The sequence below is a fragment of the Myxocyprinus asiaticus genome, chromosome 39 (assembly GCF_019703515.2).
Source record: "Myxocyprinus asiaticus isolate MX2 ecotype Aquarium Trade chromosome 39, UBuf_Myxa_2, whole genome shotgun sequence".
Classification (NCBI taxonomy): Eukaryota; Metazoa; Chordata; class Actinopteri; order Cypriniformes; family Catostomidae; genus Myxocyprinus; species Myxocyprinus asiaticus.
Window position 1 is genome coordinate 25,632,880 of NC_059382.1, and position 19,667 is coordinate 25,652,546.

Genomic DNA, 19,667 nt, shown 5'->3' on the forward strand with positions numbered 1-19,667 from the left:
AAATATTGCTCCTTCAGCTGATATAAATGTGGAACCTACTGGTGTATCCATTGAATGAGATGCATACTGCAAACAACATTTGCTTTTAAAAAAGTCACTCTAAATTTCTCTTCAGAACAGGAGCCTGTTTCATTGTTCACCATATCCTTTTGACTCTCTGTTCTTCTCTCGTGCATGTTGAGAATTTGTTTACCATGGAAGTCTAAAAATCCAAACACAGCATTTAGTTTTTTTATTTCTATTTTTTTTATTTATTTGCCCTATAAATTCAGGTTTGCTATTATTAGTATTCACTCTATTACTGTTAATTTTTCTTTTTTTTCTTTTTTCAATGTTGTTTTAATTTCATTTTAGTTTTCAGTATATTTAGTTTTTATTTTAGTTTTACTTATTTGGAGCTGGCAAAGTTAATGTGTTAACAGATATAATTTAAACACATTTAACAGAACAATGTGTCACGTCGGGGACACGTGACACCATGCGAGAAGCAGACGTGTGAGCAACTGGCTCTGCGCACTTTGCTACTTTTTAAATTATTTTCATGTTATAATCCGATGAGATTCGATACACCCAGTTACATATTTGCACTTTGAGGTAAACATGGCAAAGAAGTCAAAATCCTCAGACTCTGGAGACATTAAAAGACACTTACATGTTCAAGCTGAGGCCTCTGATGGGCCTGGATGGCGTGTCGGGAGAAGATATTCAGCGTCAACTGTCCAACATCTCGGTGATGCTGGCGAAGGTTGTTGCTGACTTGGAGGATTTCACTGTTATACGTCGATCGATTACGGTGATGGAAACAAAATTCTATGAGTTGGTCACAAGAGTCGCAGATGTTGAGAAACGAACCGATTACCTGGAGTCGTCGGAAAGGGAATTATCCGCTAATCCGCCCGTGTCCAAAACAGACTTGGAACGCATTTTGGAAAAACTTGAATATTTTGAAAATATAAGCCGAAGGAATAACATATGAATTGTTGGAATTCCTGAGCATGAAGTAGGCAGAGATACGGTGAAATTCCTGGACGAACTCTTCCCGAGTCTGCTCGACATAACAGGCCACAAGCTGGAAATCGAGCGAGCTCACAGAGTCCCGGCTCGCAGATCTGCTGAGGGAGACAGGCCCCGATCATTCTGGCCAAATTTCTGAGATCATCCGATAAAGATCTCGTGTTGCGCCAGGCGAGGAACAAAGGAAAGCTTTCTTGGAAGAGTCAAAATTTTTTCTTGTTCCCGGACTTTGCGAGTTCAACAAGAGGGAAACGCGATCGGTTCAAGGAATGTAAGAAACTCTTACATCAACGGAAGATCGCTTTTGCAATGATGTTTCCGGCCAAACTGAGAATAGACACCAGGGACGGCAACAAGGTATTTACATGTCCCAAACAGGCATTCTCCTTTATAAATACATTGGAGTGAGTAAGCCATTTGATGTTTCTTATATTAGTGGAATGACTCGCTGTTCAGTGATTCGATTGTCTGAGGAAGCTGGGTGCCATTTTTTTTTTCTTTTTTGCATTGGATCCGTCTAGCCGCTGGAGTTTGTTTTGTGGCATGACTCCTTCAAGAAACTTTTGCATTGACGGAAGATTGCTTTTACACTGAAGTTCCCGGCCAGATTGAGAATGAACACTATGGATAACCGCAAAATATCTACATGCTCACATATAAAGTTGACGGGCTGAGTAAGTCATGATGTACTTTTTTATGCAGCCTCCGAGTGAGTTTGGCTCTTGATCATCTGAGGAACTGGGATGCCTGTGTTGTTTCTTTTCATGCTGGTTCCACCTAGTTGCTGGAGTTTGTTTTTGTGAAGTATTTTTAAGGGACATTAGAATGATTACGTCATCTGCTGCACTCTATTTCAGCTGGAGTTTGTTTTGTTGAGGAACACACCTTCAAGACAGTTCTGTGAATGAATCTACACGTTCTTTGTGTTTATTCTGCCTATTGGCTGGGGTTTGTTTTACCAAATATTTGATGTTATGTAAATTTGCCTTACAAATTTGTGAAGCAAAATTGAGCAATCTGATAGCAAAGTTGTCGCGGGGGCTCTCGTATGCGTACATGGACTCTTTGAGTTTAAAGAGATTGGCGCTTTCATGCAGGGTTAATGCGCACATTTTTCTTTTTTCTGTTTGTTTTGTTCGGGGGGAAGTTTGGGGTTTTATTGTTGCATTAATGTTGAAATGTGGTCTTCATAATTTTGTCTTTGGCACACAAAAATGTTAATATGAGTGTACTATCTCTCTCCACATGGAATGTGAATGGGTTGGGGCACCCCATAAAAAGAAGGAAGGTTATTTATTTTCTTAAGCATAAAAAATATGATATAGTGTTTCTTCAAGAAACACATCTTTCCCTGCAGGAAGCGGAAAAATTTGGTAAGATATGGAGTGGACATGTTTTCTTTAGTGCTGGCTCAAGTAAGAGCAGGGGAGTCATTACACTGATAAGTAAGCATCTACAATTCAAATGTCTCAAACAGATAAATTAGGAAGAATCATTATTGTTTTAGGAGAAATTCAGCGGCAAAGGTTGATATTGGCTAATATTTACACACCTAACGCTGATGATCAGGGTTTTTTTATAGATCTTGAAGGGATGCTGCAAACCGCTGGCACCCCTCATGATATAATATTGGGAGGAGATTTTAATCTATTGATGGATTCAGTCCTTGATAATAGTGAAGCAAAAGTGTGTAAGCCCCCTAGAGCAACATTGATGCTTCACAGGATGTGTAAAAATCTTGGTCTTGCAGATATTTGGAGACTTTTGAACCCATCTGATAGGGATCTGGTATTTTTTATATATATCTAAGTCCCTCATTTCATCTGTTGTTGACTGCTCAATTGGAAATATCTTGGTCTCAGATCACGCCCTGGTGAGTTTAGAGGTGTTGCCACATACGGAGAAAAAGAAATCATATAGTTGGCGCCTTAATGTATCCCTTTTGCAAAATCCTGATTTCCAACAAATGTTAAAGACTGAAATCAGTGTTTATATGGAGACCAACTGGTCCTCGGTATCCTCTGTGGGCGTGGCTTGGGAGGCACTTAAGGCGGTTCTTAGGGGTCGGATCATACTGTATGCCTCATTCATCAAAAAATCCAAAGCACGAGAACTCGTGGAGTTGGAAAGGAATATTAAAAGTGCAGAGGCAGAGCTGAAGTGCCAAATGTCGTCTGATGGCCTCAGAGAATTGACCCATTTGAAATACAGATATAATACTATTTTGTTGCGGAAAGTGGAGTTTTGGTTATTCAGGGCAAGACATTCATACTTTGAGTCGGGTGACAAAGCAGGGAAGCTTTTGGCTAGATATATAAAGCAGAGAGAGTCTTTTTCTACCATTCCCTCAGTGAAATCTGCTGGTGGTGAAATATTTACCTCGGCCATTGATATTAATAATGCTTTTAAAGAGTTCTATCTTGATCTTTATAGTTTCACGTCTTCGTCTACTGATGAAATTTTGTGGAACCATTAGATCTCCCTTAACTAACGACTGAGCAAAACAATTCTCTTGATTCTGAGATAAACTTGAAGGAGCTTGACGAGGTAATTAAGGCCCTGCCTACAGGCAAGGCTCCGGGGCCAGATGGCTTTGCCGCTGAATTTTTTAGATCTTATGCTACAGAACTGGCTCCACTTTTGTTAGAGGTTTATACGGAATCTTTAAATAATGGAAAGCTTCCGCCAACCATGACGCAAGCCGGATCAGTCTGATTCTTAAAAAGGACAAAGATCCAAGCGAATGTAAGAGTTACCGTCCAATTTCCCTGATCCAGCTAGATGTAAACATTCTGGCAAAAATTCTGGCTAACCGATTAAGTAAAGTTATGACATCTCTTATACATATAGATCAGGTGGGGTTTATTCGGGGCCGTAGCTCTTCTGACAACATTAGGCGTTTCATTAATATTGTGGTCAGTGGCGAATGATCAGACTCCGGTCGCTGCCATCTCACTTGACGCCGAAAAGGCGTTTGATATGGTAGAATGGGATAATCTTTTTAAGATTTTGGAAATATATGGGTTCGGAAATACTTTTATTGGATGGATTAAGTTACTTTATAGACACCCTGTAGCGGCGGTACAAACAAATGGATTAATTTCAGATTATTTTACTCTGAATAGGGGCACTCGGCAGGGATGCCCTCTTTCCCCATTATTGTTCTGTCTTGCCCTGGAACCTTTAGCAGCCGCAATAAGAAAGGAGGATTATTTTCCAGGGGTGACGGCGGGAGGTGTGGCGCATAAGCTTCTGCTTTACGCAGATGATATTTTGTTATTAGTTTCCGACCCCACTAGATCTATGCCTTGCCTCCACAGAATTATCAATTCCTTTTCAAAATTTTCGGGATACAGAGTTAATTGGTCTAAATCCGAAGCTTTAGCTCTGACTGCATACTGCCCAGTAACGGCTTTTCAACCAGGTGCCTTTCAATGGGCCAAACAGGGAATTAAGTATTTGGGTATTTTATTCCCAGCAAATGTATGTGATTTAGTTAAGAGTTAATTTTGATCCCTTAATAAAAAGGTTTTCAAGCAATGTTGTTGGTATAGGTGGGCTTCATTACATTTATCTATGATTGGGAAGGTTAATGTTATTAAAATGAATTGTATTCCAAAATTCAACTACCTACTACAATCTCTCCCTGTAGATGTCCCCCTCTCTTATTTCAAGCAATCTGATAGCATAGTGAAGTCCTTCATTTGGATGGAAAGTGTCCCAGGTTACATTTTAACAGGTTACATAGGCCGATTGACAAAGGTGGGCTAGGCCTACCTAAGATTTTGTTTTATTATGACGCATTCAGTCTCAGACATTTGGCTCATTGGTTGCTTCCAACTGAGAGAGCCCCTCCCTGGTTTTGTATTGAAAAGGAAGTTCTTGACCCTATCTTGCCACTGCAAAGCCCTTCTATCAAACTAATTGGAGAAGTTAAGTCACACCCCGTTATCTCGCATTTACACTCGATATGGACAAAGGTGTCCAGAGTGTTTAACTCGGATATTTATTTAAACGTAGCCTCGAGCATATGGCTGAACCCTAAACTATGTATTAATAAGTCCCCTTTCTGTTGGTCAGATTGGATTGTGAGGGGGGTTAATACACTCAGTGACCTATATGAGAGTGGAGTATTGAGATCTTTTGAAAATTTGATTCAACATTTTGGATTCCCAGATCTCAATTTTATAAGTATTTACAGCTGCGCCACCTGCTCTTCACTGTTTTTGGGAGTAGCATGCACCCTCCTAGAGCGGCAGATACTCTGGGAGTGGTGATTGCTGCTTTTGGGAAGTGTCATGAGGCATCAGTGTATTACTCCCTGCTAATTCAGAGTCTGGGGGACGGAGCTTTAAATTCTCTCAAAAGATTATGGGAGGAAGATTTAAATTTGTTATTGGAGGAGGAAGTGTGGGCTAGGATTCTAAAAAACGTCAAGTCGCCTTATGCAATTTAAGATTTTACATAGATTTTATTGGACCCCCTCTAGATTGTATAGGCTTGGTCTTAAGGACACACCCATCTGCTGGCGATGCCATTCTGAAGATGGAGACACCACCCATGTTTTTTGGGGTCGTAAGATCCAAGAATTTTTGCTGAAGTTGCAAAGTTTTGTGTGTGATGGGTTGGGCACTCAGGTGTCGTTCTGCCCCAGACTCTGTATTTTGGGAGATGGGGAGGTCTTGGATTTGGAGGATAAGTACATGAAGGACTGGGTTTTGACCAGTGTGATGATTGGTAGGCAGGTTATTTTGAGGATTTGGAAGTCGGATGGAGCACCCTCGTTCCCGGAGTGGTGCGCGGAGATGGGGAGGGTGGCTGCCTTCGAGGAGGGGTCGAGCATAAGGATGGGAGTTAGGGATCTTACAATAAGAAATGGGGCAATTACTTAGCATTTTTGGGGGAATCTCGAGGAGGGGCGGTGGAGGGAGTAATTTAGAGTTTAGTTTTTATTTTATTTTATTTTTTAATTATACTTGATTACTGTATTGGTTTTTTTTTTTATTTTTTGTTGTTATTTTAGTTTTGTGTTTTTTTTTTGTGTGTGTGTCTATATTCTATTGACCACAGGGGTGTTCGTGGGGGTTTCAGGGTGGGGTGGGAGTTTGGTAGGGGGAGGGGATTTAGTGGGGGTTTAATGTTTAAAGTGATTGATTCAATATATATATGTTGTTGTTTTTTTCTGTTAATTTATTAATCATTAAAAATGTTAATAACAAAAAAACAAAAAACGAAACAAAAAAACACATTTAACAGCCTAAAATTTTGTCTTGTGTTATCACTATTTAGTGGTATTTCATGCTTACTGAAGACAGGTTGTAAAGTTTTCAAATTCAAAAACACATTTTTATTTTATTGTCATTAGTGTTGGAGTCATGAACTAACAATTAACAATAATTTTAAACCACTTATAAATCTTGGTTAATGTTAACTGCAACATACACTAATACTTTCTTTAAATTATGAGTTATATGTGCTAACTTAATTTAATACATTATGAACTAAGAATTAACAATTATATTTTTAAAAATGAACATTAACTCAGATTAATAAATACTGTCAAAAACAGTTGATTGTTAGATATGATATTTAATGCATTTACTATTGGCAACAAAAATGTAACCTTATTATAACTGCTACTGGATTTCTTGTTCAATTTTGGTTAGAAATGAACAAAATACCAGTACATAAAAACACAAATCTGTATTTGTACCCCAAGTCACTATGATAAGCCTGCAAAATTATTTTACATCCAGAGCTGTTGAGTTAGATTTGGTGGGGAAATGTCAGGCTTCTGTCATTCATCCTGTGTGTTTATGTCATGCCAGTAAACAAAGAAAAGAAGGTGTGACTACAATTTCCTGCTAGCTCAGATAACATATTTTTGGATATACGTCTTGTAGGACTTTTTGTTATTATCAGTGACACTTGGTGTATCGAGTCAGATCTGCTTTAAAAAGGTGATCACAGACAACCATTAGTAAACCTTAAACCATTAGATTCATCCTCACAGAAGAGCAGTGCCGAATCAAAATGTATGAAGTCAGAAGTTTACATACACCTCAGCCAAATACATTTAAACTCAGTTTTTCACAATTCTTGACATTTAATCTTAGAAAACATTCCCTGTCTTAGGTCAGTTAGGATCACTACTTTATTTTAAGAATGTGAAATGTCAGAATAATAGAAGAGAGAATTATTTATTTTATTTCTTTCATCACATTCTCAGTGGGTCAGAAGTTTACATACACTTTGTTAGTATTTGGTAGCATTGCTTTTAAATTATTTAACTTGGGTCAAACATTTTGGGTAGCCTTCCACAAGATTCTCACAATAAGTTGCTGGAATTTTGGCCCATTCCTCCTGACAGAACTGGTGTAAATGAGTCAAGTTTGTAGGCCTCCTTGCTTGCAAACACTTTTTCAGTTCTGCCCACAAATTTTCAGATTTTCAATTTTTTTTTTCAAAAAATCAAATTGAGGTCAGGGCTTTGTGATGGTAACTCCAATACCTTGACTTTGTTGTCCTTAAGCCATTTTGCCACAACTTTGGAGGTATGCTTGGGGTCATTGTCCATTTGGAAGACCCATTTATATATATCCACATAATTTTCCTTCCTCATGATGCCATCTATTTTGTGAAGTGCTCCAGTCCCTCCTGCAGCAAAGCACCCCCACAACATGATGGTGCCACCCCCATGCTTCACGGTTGGGATGGTGGTCTTCGGCTTGCAAGCCTCACCCTTTTTCCTCCAAACATAACGATGGTCATTATGACCAAACAGTTAAATTTTTGTTTCATTGTTTCACAGAGGACATTTCTCCAAAAAGTAAGATCTTTGTCCCCATGTGCACTTGCAAACTGTAGTCTGGCTTTTTTATGGTGGTTTCGGAGCAGTGGCTTCTTCCTTGCTAAGCAGCCTTTCAGGTTATTTCGATATAAGACTTGTTTTACTGTGGATATAGATACTCGTCTACCTGTTTCCTCCAGCATCTTCGTAAGGTCCTTTGCTGTTGTTCTGGGATTGATTTGCACTTTTCGCACCAAACTATGTTCATCTCTAGAAGACAGAATGCGTCTCCTTCCAGAGCGGTATGATGGCTGCGTGGTCCATGGCATTTATACTTGCATACTATTGTTTGTATAGATGAACATGGTACCTTCAAATGTTTGGAAATTGCTCCCAAGGATGAACCAGACTTGTGGAGGTCCACAATTTATTTTCTGAAGTCTTGGCTGATTTCTTTTGATTTTCCCATGATGTCAAGCAAAGAGGCACTGAGTTTGAAGGTGGGCCTTAAAATACATCCACAGGTACACCTCCAATTCAGTACACCTCCTATCAGAAGCTAATTGGCTAATTGTCTAAAGTCTTGACATCATTTTCTGGAATTTTCCAAGCTGCTTAAAGGCACAGTTAACTTAGTGTATGTAAACTTCTGACCCACTGGAATTGTGATATAGTCAATTAAAAGTGAAACAATCATTGGAAAATATTGTTGGAAAAATTACTCATGTCATGCACAAAGTAGATGTCCTAAACGACTTGCCAAAACTATAGTTTGCTAATATTAAATCTGTGGAGTGGTTAAAAAATGAGTTTGAATGACTTCAGCCTAAGTGTATGTAAACTTCTGACTTCAACTGTATTTCGCAAGTAACTTGCAATTTTATGTTTCAATCACATCTATTGATAGAGAGCCCAGAATTAAGCAGAAAACATTTAACTAAAATGTTGTCCTTTAGTTTTCATTATAATGATAACACTGGCCTGAGGAAGGACCCGATGTCCAAACGCATGGTAAAAAGCACAGCTGCAAATAACTGGTTGAATGGAAACACTTGTGAGTGTGAGCGTTGCTCCAAACTTTATTTACGTCATTCCAGAAACCTCACGGGCCAAGTGTGGACAGTTTGCCGTGTTCAGCCAGCTCTCAAAAAGGCATCAAGTTAACTGATTTAAGCACGGGACTCATGAATGCAAATATTCAGTAACAGGAAATTTAGAGACAACAAACACACACCTGACACACACCTAAGACAACACAACGATAAGCACAGCAAAACATCCTGTGACTCATTTCACAAAGGAGTTGACTATAATACTTGTAAAAAATGATTTGTAACAAACACTATGCATTGAGAGATTGCATCAGTTGTGGAAAAAATAAATTAAAAAATTGTTGCATGTTATGTTCTCATGCTCAGGCAAGAAGAAAACCTTCAACACACTGTGGACGTCCAGCAGGAAAGAATGTTAAAAAGTTCAAATAACAAAAAAAAAAAAAAAAAAAAGGAAGCAAAACGAGCTCTAATAGTAACCATACTGTACAGTATGTTTAATTCTTGAATGAGTGTCTAACCTGTGCCAGTTGATCTTTTGTAATATGTCATGTTGAATGGAAACATTTTGTCACACTATATGGGCTTCAGCCCCCCATAGAGTAAACATCATCACTGCTATCTATGAACTTCTAAGTTTAAAAGAGACCTCTCACCTACTATCAAGATTCTCACATCCTGAAAGCGCTGCCCAATATCGTTTTGAACGTCACACCTGTATTGTCCAGAGTCACTCTGCTCTACAGGACGAGTAAACACTAGACTGCCATTAGATGAGTCCACACCTGCAGGCATTGGTGCATCCAGCCTGGGAGATGATAAAATACAGGACGATCAGTTTAAAATTTGTTGACAAGGTTGTTATTTTTTTCTTGCAGATAGCTACTCTGAAGCAACCTGGGGTTTAGTACCTTTCTCATAGAAGTATGACACAGAATGATTCAGAATCTCTGTACCTTCCCAGTTCACATAGGCTTTGCTCACATAGTTTTTCAAATCCAAACTTTAGCACTAACAATCTACACAGCATTTTGCAAGTCATGAAATCAGATCAGTTTTTTCAGGTAAAGGTATATTAGTTGCTATAGTAGTGACCTTCTACATTGAATTATGAAAAACTACTTGCATCTGAAGCCAGGCCTACATAAATAAATTTTAGTGTGAAAAAAAAGCACATCAGATTGTCAGTGTAAACGAAGCCATACTGACCCAACAAGCGATCAAATCTGCAACCTATCCTAAATTAAAGAGAGAGTTTACCCTCATGCCATCCCAGATGTGTATGACTTTGTTTCTTCTGCTGAACACATACACAGATTTTTAGAAAAATATCTCAGCTCTGTTGGTCCTCACAATGCAAGTGAATGGTGGCCAGAACTTTAAAGCTCCTAAATGCACATAAAGACAGCACAAAAGTAATCCATAAGACTTCATTGGTTAAATCCATATCTTCAGAAGTGATATGATACAGTAGGTGTGGGTGAGAAGTAGATCAATATTTAAGTCCTTTTTTACTATAAATTCCTCCCTGCCCAGTAGGTGGCGATATGCACAAAGAATGTGAATCATCAACAACAAAAGAATAAGAATGTGAAAGTGGAGATTGATAGTAAAAAGGACTTAAATATTGATCTATTTCTTCCCCACACTTATCATATTACTTAAGACGACATGGATTTAACCACTGGAGTCGTATGGATTACTTTTATGCTGCCTTTATGTGTTTTTGAAGCTTCAAAATGTTGGTCACCATTCACTTGCATTGTATGGACTTACAGAGCTGAAATATTCTTCTAAAAATATTTGTTTGTGTTCTGCAGAAGAAAGAAAGCCATACACATCTGGGATGCCATCAGGGTGAGTAAATGATGAGAGCATTTTCAGTTTTGGGTGAACTATCTCTTTAAGGGTAATTTTCACATGAAGTGCCATTTTTAATGACCCCCTGATCCAGATTCTAACTCTAGATATTACTTTACTACCACCCATAATGCCCACTAAATCTGCTGGATCATCCATACATTAGTCCATACATCCTCAATACCTGCCAAACCTCTAGATATCCTACTTTCCCAATTGTAACACCCCTGATCTTTAGTACTTACTGAGTTAGTACTTAATATGAATACACTTTTGGTCTTCTCAGTGTATTTGAAGGATGCAGAGATTAATGGACATGGTATCTATTAACATTATGTGCAGTAAAGTTTAGTGTAAGTTGGAGCACATACCTGGTCCAGAGGAATAAATGAGCAGGTGGGTTGGCATTGGCTCTACAGTCCAGCTTTACATTTTCTTGTCCCACATACCACACCTCCTCCTGGCCCAACACCATAACATCTGGAGCAACTGTAACAATTTAAATAATTGTTCCAGTTAGCTTAAAAAAATATATAAATAAAAATCTGAATATTCCCTGGCTATTCACCATTATATTGTTTGAAACCTGTTTGACTTTCCTTTTTCCATGGAACACAAAAGATGATATTTTGCATAATGTCCAAAGTGCCCTCTGAAAGGAATTTGGGACTGTCAAGCTCCTCTTTTCTTTTCTATGATAATTTATTTCTATGCAGTTAAACCTAAAATGTATTATTTTAATGTGATATTGTTTAATGTTAGACAATACAAACACTGTGCATTAAAATGTTATCATGTCACAATAAGACCAAACCAAAATAACACAGAAACCTGAAAATGACATGATGAAAACAATACTGTAGAGTCCCAGAGACTGCAAGGGGAGATGTGACTGACTAACCGAATTTAACAGAAACATCAGGATACTGATGCTTAGCTGGGGCTGAGAAAATAAACTGAAGTTTGAGATGGAAGAAAGATCCAGGAGTGAAACCGAGAGCGCCGAGATCCAACCCCAGCAGTCTATACAAAACAGTATGACCAAATTCTTATCAACATGGGAAGTGTTCATCTTACTTATTGAACCATGCAAACCACAGTATCTGCAGTTACCTGAACTCCTCAATATGTCCAGAAGTTTAAAACTTAAGAAGTTTAAAGCAGTCAGCATTTTCTTTAATCATGAACAATAAAATTATGGAATGGTTCACCCAAAAAGAACATTCTCTCATCATTTACTCACCCTCATGCCATCCCAGATGTGTATGACTTTTTCTGCAGAACACAAATGAAGATATTTAAATGAGTATCTCAGCTCTGTAGGTCCATACAATGTAAGTGTATGGTGACCAAAACTTTGAAGCTCCAAAAATCCACATCCATAATTGTAATCCATACCACTCCAGTGGTTTAATTCATGTCTTCTGATGCGATCCAATCGGTTTTGGGTGAGAACAGACCAAAATATAACTTGTTTTTCACTGTACATTTTGCCATTGCAGTCTCTAGGCTTGATCATGATTTCAAGCTCGATTACACTTCCTAGTGCTTGATGCATGCACAGAGCACTGGATGACTCTAGGAAGTGTAATCAAGCTTGAAATCATGATCGCCAAGGAGACTGTTGATGTCAAGGTTTATAGTAAAAAGGAGTTACATTTGGTCTGTTCTCTCCCAAAACCCATTGGATCACTTCTGAAGACATGGATTTAACTACTGGAGTCTTATGGACAACTTTTATTGCTTTTGGAGCTTCAAAGTGCTGGTCACCATTCACTTGCTTTGTATGGACCTACAGAGCTGAGATATTCTTCTAAAAATCTTTGTTTGTGTTCTTTAGAAAAAAGAAAGTTAAACACATCTGGAATGGCATGAGGGTGAGTAAATGATGAAAGAAATTTCATTTTTAAGTGAACTATTCCTTTAAAAACAAAATTTCCTCAAAAAAAGCTACAAAACCCTTTAATTCGGAACTGACATCAGCTAGATGGATACATTCAACACATGAAAGCGCATATTTGACACATTAACAAGGCCTATTCGGTATTAAGACACCCAGTTACGATGTCGATCTCGAGGAAAAAAAATTAATTGATAAAATAATTGTATGACATGACCCCTTTAAAGAAATGTTAAGTATTGATACATGAATGGGGTTTTCAGGCTTAAAAGCAGTTTTCTCACTTTTAAACACTTTGGAAGGCAGTCTGTGATTTATTGAGAACTAAAGCCTCCGTCTGTCAGAATGGACCTCTCCCACTTGTGTTTCCACTCTTGTAGCTGCCCTGGCTGTGCTCAGATCAATATTTCATAAAGCACCTCCATTAAGCAGTGCTCTGTTCAAACAGAGAGCAGCCAACAGTTCAAAATGCCAAGAGAAAGCATATTGAGGATTAAGATGTTAAAACGACTCCTAAATTAAGGTTTTATGAGAGTTTGAGGGTCACAAAAGTGAGCTCATGAGCTATCTGTACTTCTCGTATCATTCAGGCCACCATTTTAAAACAAAAATATTTTATAGAGATTGCACTCACAGAGAGAACTTTCAAGTGATTAAATATTTTAGAGCTACCAAAAAAAAAAAAAAAAAGGAATAAACAAATAACAACTGGAAATAACAGACATTTCCATGACCTCTAAATTATGTCATAATTTACTCACCCTCATGTTGTTCCAAACCTGTATGACTTTCTTTCTTATGTGGAACACAACATTTGTTTAAATGAATAATGCAGACTGTCTTTTTAAGTTCTCTGTAGGGCTAAACAATGCAAGTTCTCACATGAACATGTGAGCCCCTGTAAACGAGCATCTCTCATAGCGCTCATGAATGTGCAATGGACAAGATTTTCACTGCAAAATGATTTCAGTTTGCATGCCTTCAAAAGAATTGGAATATGACTACTTTTACAATACTTTGGGTCCCTCTTAAAGCTTTAAATTTAGTTCCTATCAACTGTTATTGTACTGAAGAGACGGTCCGTGATATTTATTAAAACATCTCCTTTGTGTTCCGCATAAGACAGTACTGTAAGTCATACGTGTTTGGAACAATATAAGTGTTACGTCCCAAACATGTGTCTGTGTTTTGGTTTGTTGTTGTGTTGTGTTCTCTCTCTCTCTCTCTCTCCCTGTCTCCTCCTGTCATGCAGGCAGACACTTGCCACTGGATCAACAAAGCATCCATCATTGTTACCAGTCTGACGTCATCACCATATCTCGCCAATCCGCCTGTTTAAAAACCCGTTAAAAACTCAATGTCGACAGTCTGTTGTTGGCTCTGCTTTGTATCACACCACTGTTAGATATCTGTTTATGTAAAAATTTTAACTTTATCTGTATATCATTGTGTTGTCCTGTTGTTCCCGCATTTTGTCACTCGTGCTATTATTATTCATTCATTTTTCCGTAACTGTGACAATTGTGTGTGTTTAGAATGGGGAAAAGAGGACAGGTAAGTATGTCTCGTGGCTTACATAGTGCACGTGTAGTTACATCGTTTTTGTATTAGAAACACTAGGTAAAGAGTGGGTACCACCCTTTGTAAGTTTTGCGTTTGTGTTAGAGTAGATTAGTAAGGTGTCTTGAATGCTGAAGATTGATTTTGTGTTTCACATTTTCTTTTGTTAGTTAGTGTAGAGGAATTGGGATAAAACTAGAGGGTGGTTTTTGTTTTGTTTTGTTCTTTGATTTGGCTCACATCCCTTTTCCCCCTTTGTCCATGGGTAATGTACAGTTGAAGTAAGAAGTTTACATACACTTAGGTTGAACTCATTTTTTAACCAATCCACAGATTTAATATTAGCAAACTACAGTTTTGGCAAGTCGTTTAGGACATCTACTTTGTGCATGACAAGTAATTTTTCCAACAATTGTTTACAGACAGACTGTTTCACTTTTAATTTACTATATCATAATTCCAGTGGGTCAGAAGTTTACATACACTAAGTTAACTGTGCCTTTAAGCAGCTTGGAAAATTCCAGAAAAGGATGTCATGCCTTTAAACAATTAGCCAATTAGCTTCTGATAGGAGGTGTACTGAATTGGAGGTGTACCTGTGGATGTATTTTAAGGCCTACCTTCAAGCTCCGTGCCTCTTTGCTTGACATCATGGGAAAATCAAAAGAAATCAGCCAAGACCTCAGAAAATAAATTGTGGACCTCCACAAGTCTTGGGAGTGATTTCCAAATGCCTGAAGGCACCACGTTCATCTGTACAAACAATAGTACGCAAGTATAAACACCATGGGACCACGCAGCCATCATACCGCTCTGGAAGGAGACGCATTCTGTCTCTTAGAGATGAACGTAGTTTGGTGCGAAAAATGCAAATCAATCCCAGAACAACAGCAAAGGACCTTGTGAATATGCTGGAGGAAACAGGTAGACAAGTATCTATATACACAGTAGAACGAGTCCTATATCAACATAACCGGAAAGGTTGCTCAGCAAGGAAGAAGCCACTGCTCCAAAACTGCCATAAAAAAGCCAGACTACAGTTTGCAAGTGCACATGGGGTCAAAGATCTTACTTTTTGGAGAAATGTCCTCTGGTCTAATGAAACAAAAATTGAACTATTTGGCCATAATGACCATCATTGTTTTTCAGTAGTTTGCAAGTTAATGTAATCCTGCAGTGAGGATAGCATAAACATATGTGGCTTGCTGTCCCTGGCGGAGGGCTTGAGGCTCGAGACTTGACCTGAGCTTGAATGCGCCCCCGGAATGGATTAATATTGATGGAATAGATAGGAGGAGATGGGGAGGTGGTGGGATGCCAGAAACTCTCAATTCTACGTAGAGGTAAGCAGCTGTTTATATACTCTTACTCTGGCTGTGTGATTGGTCGGATTAAATTAACTTGCTCTGAACTTTGTTAATAAAACACCATTTCAGTAGTTTGCAAGTTAAAGTAATCCTGCAGTAAGGATAGCATAAACATATGTGGCTTGCTGTCCCTGGCGGAGCGCCTGAGGCTCGAGATTTGACCTGAGCTCGAATACCCCACAAAAGAAGCCAAGAAACAGAAGAGCAAGTCGCTGGCGTTGTAGCCTCGTGAGACGCGGAAGTGATGTGTTGGAAGGAATAAGAGGAACTGATTGATTTTAATGACAATATCTCCCCCCCACAAAAAAATGGAATCTGAAATGATGTACTGGAAGGGAAAGGGGTGCTTGCCTTGCTTTGTGTGCAATATAGGCAGAGATGCCAAGGAAGATAGAACGAACGGAGCCGCTTATGAAGGCAGCCTCATGCTAGGGTCCCCTTGGGGGAATGGAAACCAATAGGTGTAGGATAGGGAGGGAGTGAAATTTAGTCTGAAACACTGAAAGACAGTGGCTGTATCGGCCGCAGAGAAATGAGCTCACGGAGAGGGAGGGATCGTTACGCCCTAATGCGGGGGGTACCCCAAGAAAGGGCAGGGTCGCCCTGGATGGAGGCATGAATTCTGGCCACTCAGGCTGACCTTAAGTCTCCCTCCTGGCTTGGTTCGACGGAAGGGCTCGTGTGGTGAATGGTGCGAGCCTCAAGGTGTGTTTTTGAATTCCCCTGCGACTGGGTGTTGCAAGACACCTGCAAACTCACTTGTTGAGAGAGACGTGGTAAACGTGGCTTAGGCTTAATTGTATGCTAGATTAAGTAACTGGAACGTATGTGAATCAATGTCGGGATGCGGGCTTGCATGTGCATTTGCGATATGAACGGCCGGATCCTCGGCACGGGACTGTACTGCGTTCGAAGGGAAAGCGCACGATTGATGGAAATATTTTAGCTGTATTATGACTGAGCTCGCTCGGAGTTGTGAGGTGGCTGGGTCCGCAGACGTGGGCCCGTACGGCATTTGATGGTAGTTGATTCTTTTTTTATCCCCTTTTCTCTCAATTTGGAATGCCCAATTCCCACTACTTAGTAGGTCCTTGTGGTTGCGCGGTTACTCACCTCCGGGTGGCTTAGTTGCCTCCGCTTCTGAGACAGTCAATCTGCGCATCTTATCACATGGCTTGTCGTGCATGACACCACGGAAACTCCGCATGTGGAGGCTCATGCTACTCTCCGTGATCCACGCACAACTTACCACGTGCCCCAGTGAGAGCGAGAACCACTAATCGCGACCACGAGGAGGTTACCCCATGTGACTCTACCCTCCCTAGCAACCGGGCCAATTTGGTTGCTTAGGAGACCTGGCTGGAGTCACTCAGAACCCCCTGGATTCGAACTCGTGACTCCAGGGGCGGTAGTCAGCGTCAATACTCGCTGAGCTATCCAGGCCCTCAGAACAGTTGATTATTGAGAATTTTAAAGCGCTCCCTATGAAAAACGAAACAGGCTAAATCCTAGAGCACAGGACCATGCGGCATTTAACCGGAGGAACCTGTGTTTTATGCGAAAAGTTTATGCAACATATATACAAGAATTCACTCCACAAAATGAGTGGGTTGAGTCGTCAAGCACGGCATTCGACGTGAGGGCATATGGTAGACTATGTTCGAAATTGATTGGTGCAGAGCTCCAGGCTTATAGTGAAATGTTTAGGGATGACCTGAAACGGGCTGATTGTGTCGATCACTAGGTGGTAATGGTTCATTTGGTATGAGTGGCACGATGTAGGTAACGGGGTTGTGGATGCTTAAACGCCTAGCTTAAAAGACGTGCCGCGGTTGTGGCGCGTGAATGGCAGATTGCGCTGTTTGCAGTGTGGTAGGATTTTGTTGCATGGCTCGAAAGAAGCCATAGTTGCGGTGCTTGGATGGTTACATTATACACGCCTGTAAGGAAAACAAAAGGTGAAAGAAAAACCGATGTGAAGGCTAACGGGAAATGCTAAGAGGCTGTTAAGGTTACTGCACCACCACTGCACTCGAATGGGAGAGCTCATACTGCGTTTTGGACAAGAGAGCCCACGGAGTGAACAATGTGAATTCTCACACTGCATTTGAATGGGAGAGCCCACACTGCGATTCGAATGGGAGAGCCTGCACTGTGTTCAAACGGGAGGGCCCACGCTGCACTTCGAATGGGAGAGCCTGCAACCGATGGGCTGAGGCTCACACTGCATTCGAACTGGAGAGCCCACGGTGCACTTCGAACAGGAAGCCTGCATAGCACTTGAACAGGAGGGCCCACACTATGATTAGAATGGGAGAACCTGAGGCCAAATTGTGTAGGCTCACACTGCGTCCGAACAGGAGAGCCCATACTGCATTCGAATGGTGGGTGGCGCTGAATAAGCTTGGATAGCGCATTTGTGCTGTTTTGTAGTGTATTGGGAGGTTTAGTCGTATGGCGGAGGTTTAGTCGCTGTATGCCAATAGTAAACATGGTACCATAGTAAACGTAGCGTCTGCGGACACCAGAATATAACTGCTTGCTAGATTAAGTGTTGGGAACACATATGAAGCAATGTCGGGAAACGAGTTTGCATGTGCGTACATACGACATAATTTAAGTTGATTTAACCTAAAACTACATACCCAGATAAATACCATAGTCTGGTGTTTATTTAACTTAGACATATGGTTGGAGTTTTGTAGATTGTTTTCCAACGTAATGCGAGTAATTTCGTTAACTCTGAAAAATTTGACGCGGGGTGACTCGTCTTGTTAGACGAGGACGTATGTATCGTTTGGAGTTTGTACCTGAGGGATGGATTTAATACATGCTATCTGGGTGCCGTTTGCAGTAATGAGGTGAATAAAATGCCTAGTTTATATTGATGACCTGTAATAATTTGTACGGAAAACTGAAATATTGAAGTATAAGCGAGGAGCCGAGCCGAATCATCCAGCTTCGATTTAAACCCGTTACTTTAAACTTGGGTGGATCGCAAGATTATGACAGATTGCTGAATGCTTCTTTAAGTTATGCATCCATTAGGTTCTATGGTTGAGCTTGTTAAGAGGTTGTAATCCAATGATTCGGGCAAAAGTAGAAGACTGTCTGAAAATGAAATGATAGTAGTAGAAGCGCTAGCTTCGTGTATCGGGGCTGTGAGGCGAGCTTGAATGCTGTGAGGCGAGACACATTTATGAAATGTTTTATGAATGAGTGTGACACGGCGCGCCATCTGCCTCTTGCGGGGCCGAAATCGGCTTGTCTCTGTTCAGACTTAGGCTGTGTATAGCTATAATGAGCTGTAGAGTGGTCAGACCGGGAGCTGCTACTGCAGCGAATTCGTGCTAAAATGTCTGTGTTGATTTGAGAAGTTGTTGTAATTAGAGTTAGTGTAATTAGAGAGACTGTTACTGCTTAGAAACTAAGTGAATGACGGCATAGAAAAGTCATTAGAATAAAAGGGCTTTGGCTCTGCATTACCTATGGAATGTGGGAGGAATGGACTTGCGATCAATCATTATTGAAGGATTTGCTTGTGGCCATTCATTCCTTAGGAGTATTACCACCACCTCCTGTACATCTTGCATATGTGAAGCTTCATATAGCAATTGTTTTGTGAGGAGGGAATGCTCCACTCGACCCCCGGAGAATCAGAGCCCAGGCTACGGCTGGCCCTGCGTGTTCAGCTCCTCAAGCTTTCACACTGAGCTCCTAAAACTCCGGTGCGTGAGGAGTTTTCTCCAACAGGCTCGGGTGCTGCGAGGAGGCGAAACGTATTTTAGAGTGGGTGCTGCTTTGTCAGCGAGCTCACGCTAAAATATATGCGATGATTAGAGAAGATGTTGTAATCAGAGTAGCGTCATTTGGAAAGATTTTTTTTTTGGCATGATTGCCCCCGAGTTCCGAATTGGATAAATCGTGCTCCGAAGTGCGCTTTGAAGGGAGAACAATCATGATATTCGTGTTGAAAGATGACTTCAAAATGGAATTGCTGAATGGATCGAATGGCGAGGTAATGAGGCTGACAGGAATCACCTGTATGGGAGAACCAGATTGAAATGCTGGGGAGCGATGGCATGATGGTTGAATTAAATAGTTAATCTTTGTTTCACTCATTC

General features: G+C 40.2%; 1 protein-coding gene across 1 annotated transcript in view; it reads right to left on the bottom strand.

The window, feature by feature from the left end:
* The window catches only part of LOC127429555 (nectin-3-like protein), a 70,542-nt gene that overhangs the window by 5,811 nt on the left and 45,064 nt on the right, over positions 1 to 19,667 (bottom strand). Inside the window, exons 4-5 of the mRNA XM_051678672.1 lie at positions 11,088 to 11,205; positions 9,513 to 9,664 (exon numbers count right to left, since the gene is read on the bottom strand). Of these exons, the coding sequence (XP_051534632.1) occupies positions 9,513 to 9,664; positions 11,088 to 11,205 (270 nt within the window). The remainder of the gene's footprint in view (positions 1 to 9,512; positions 9,665 to 11,087; positions 11,206 to 19,667) is intronic.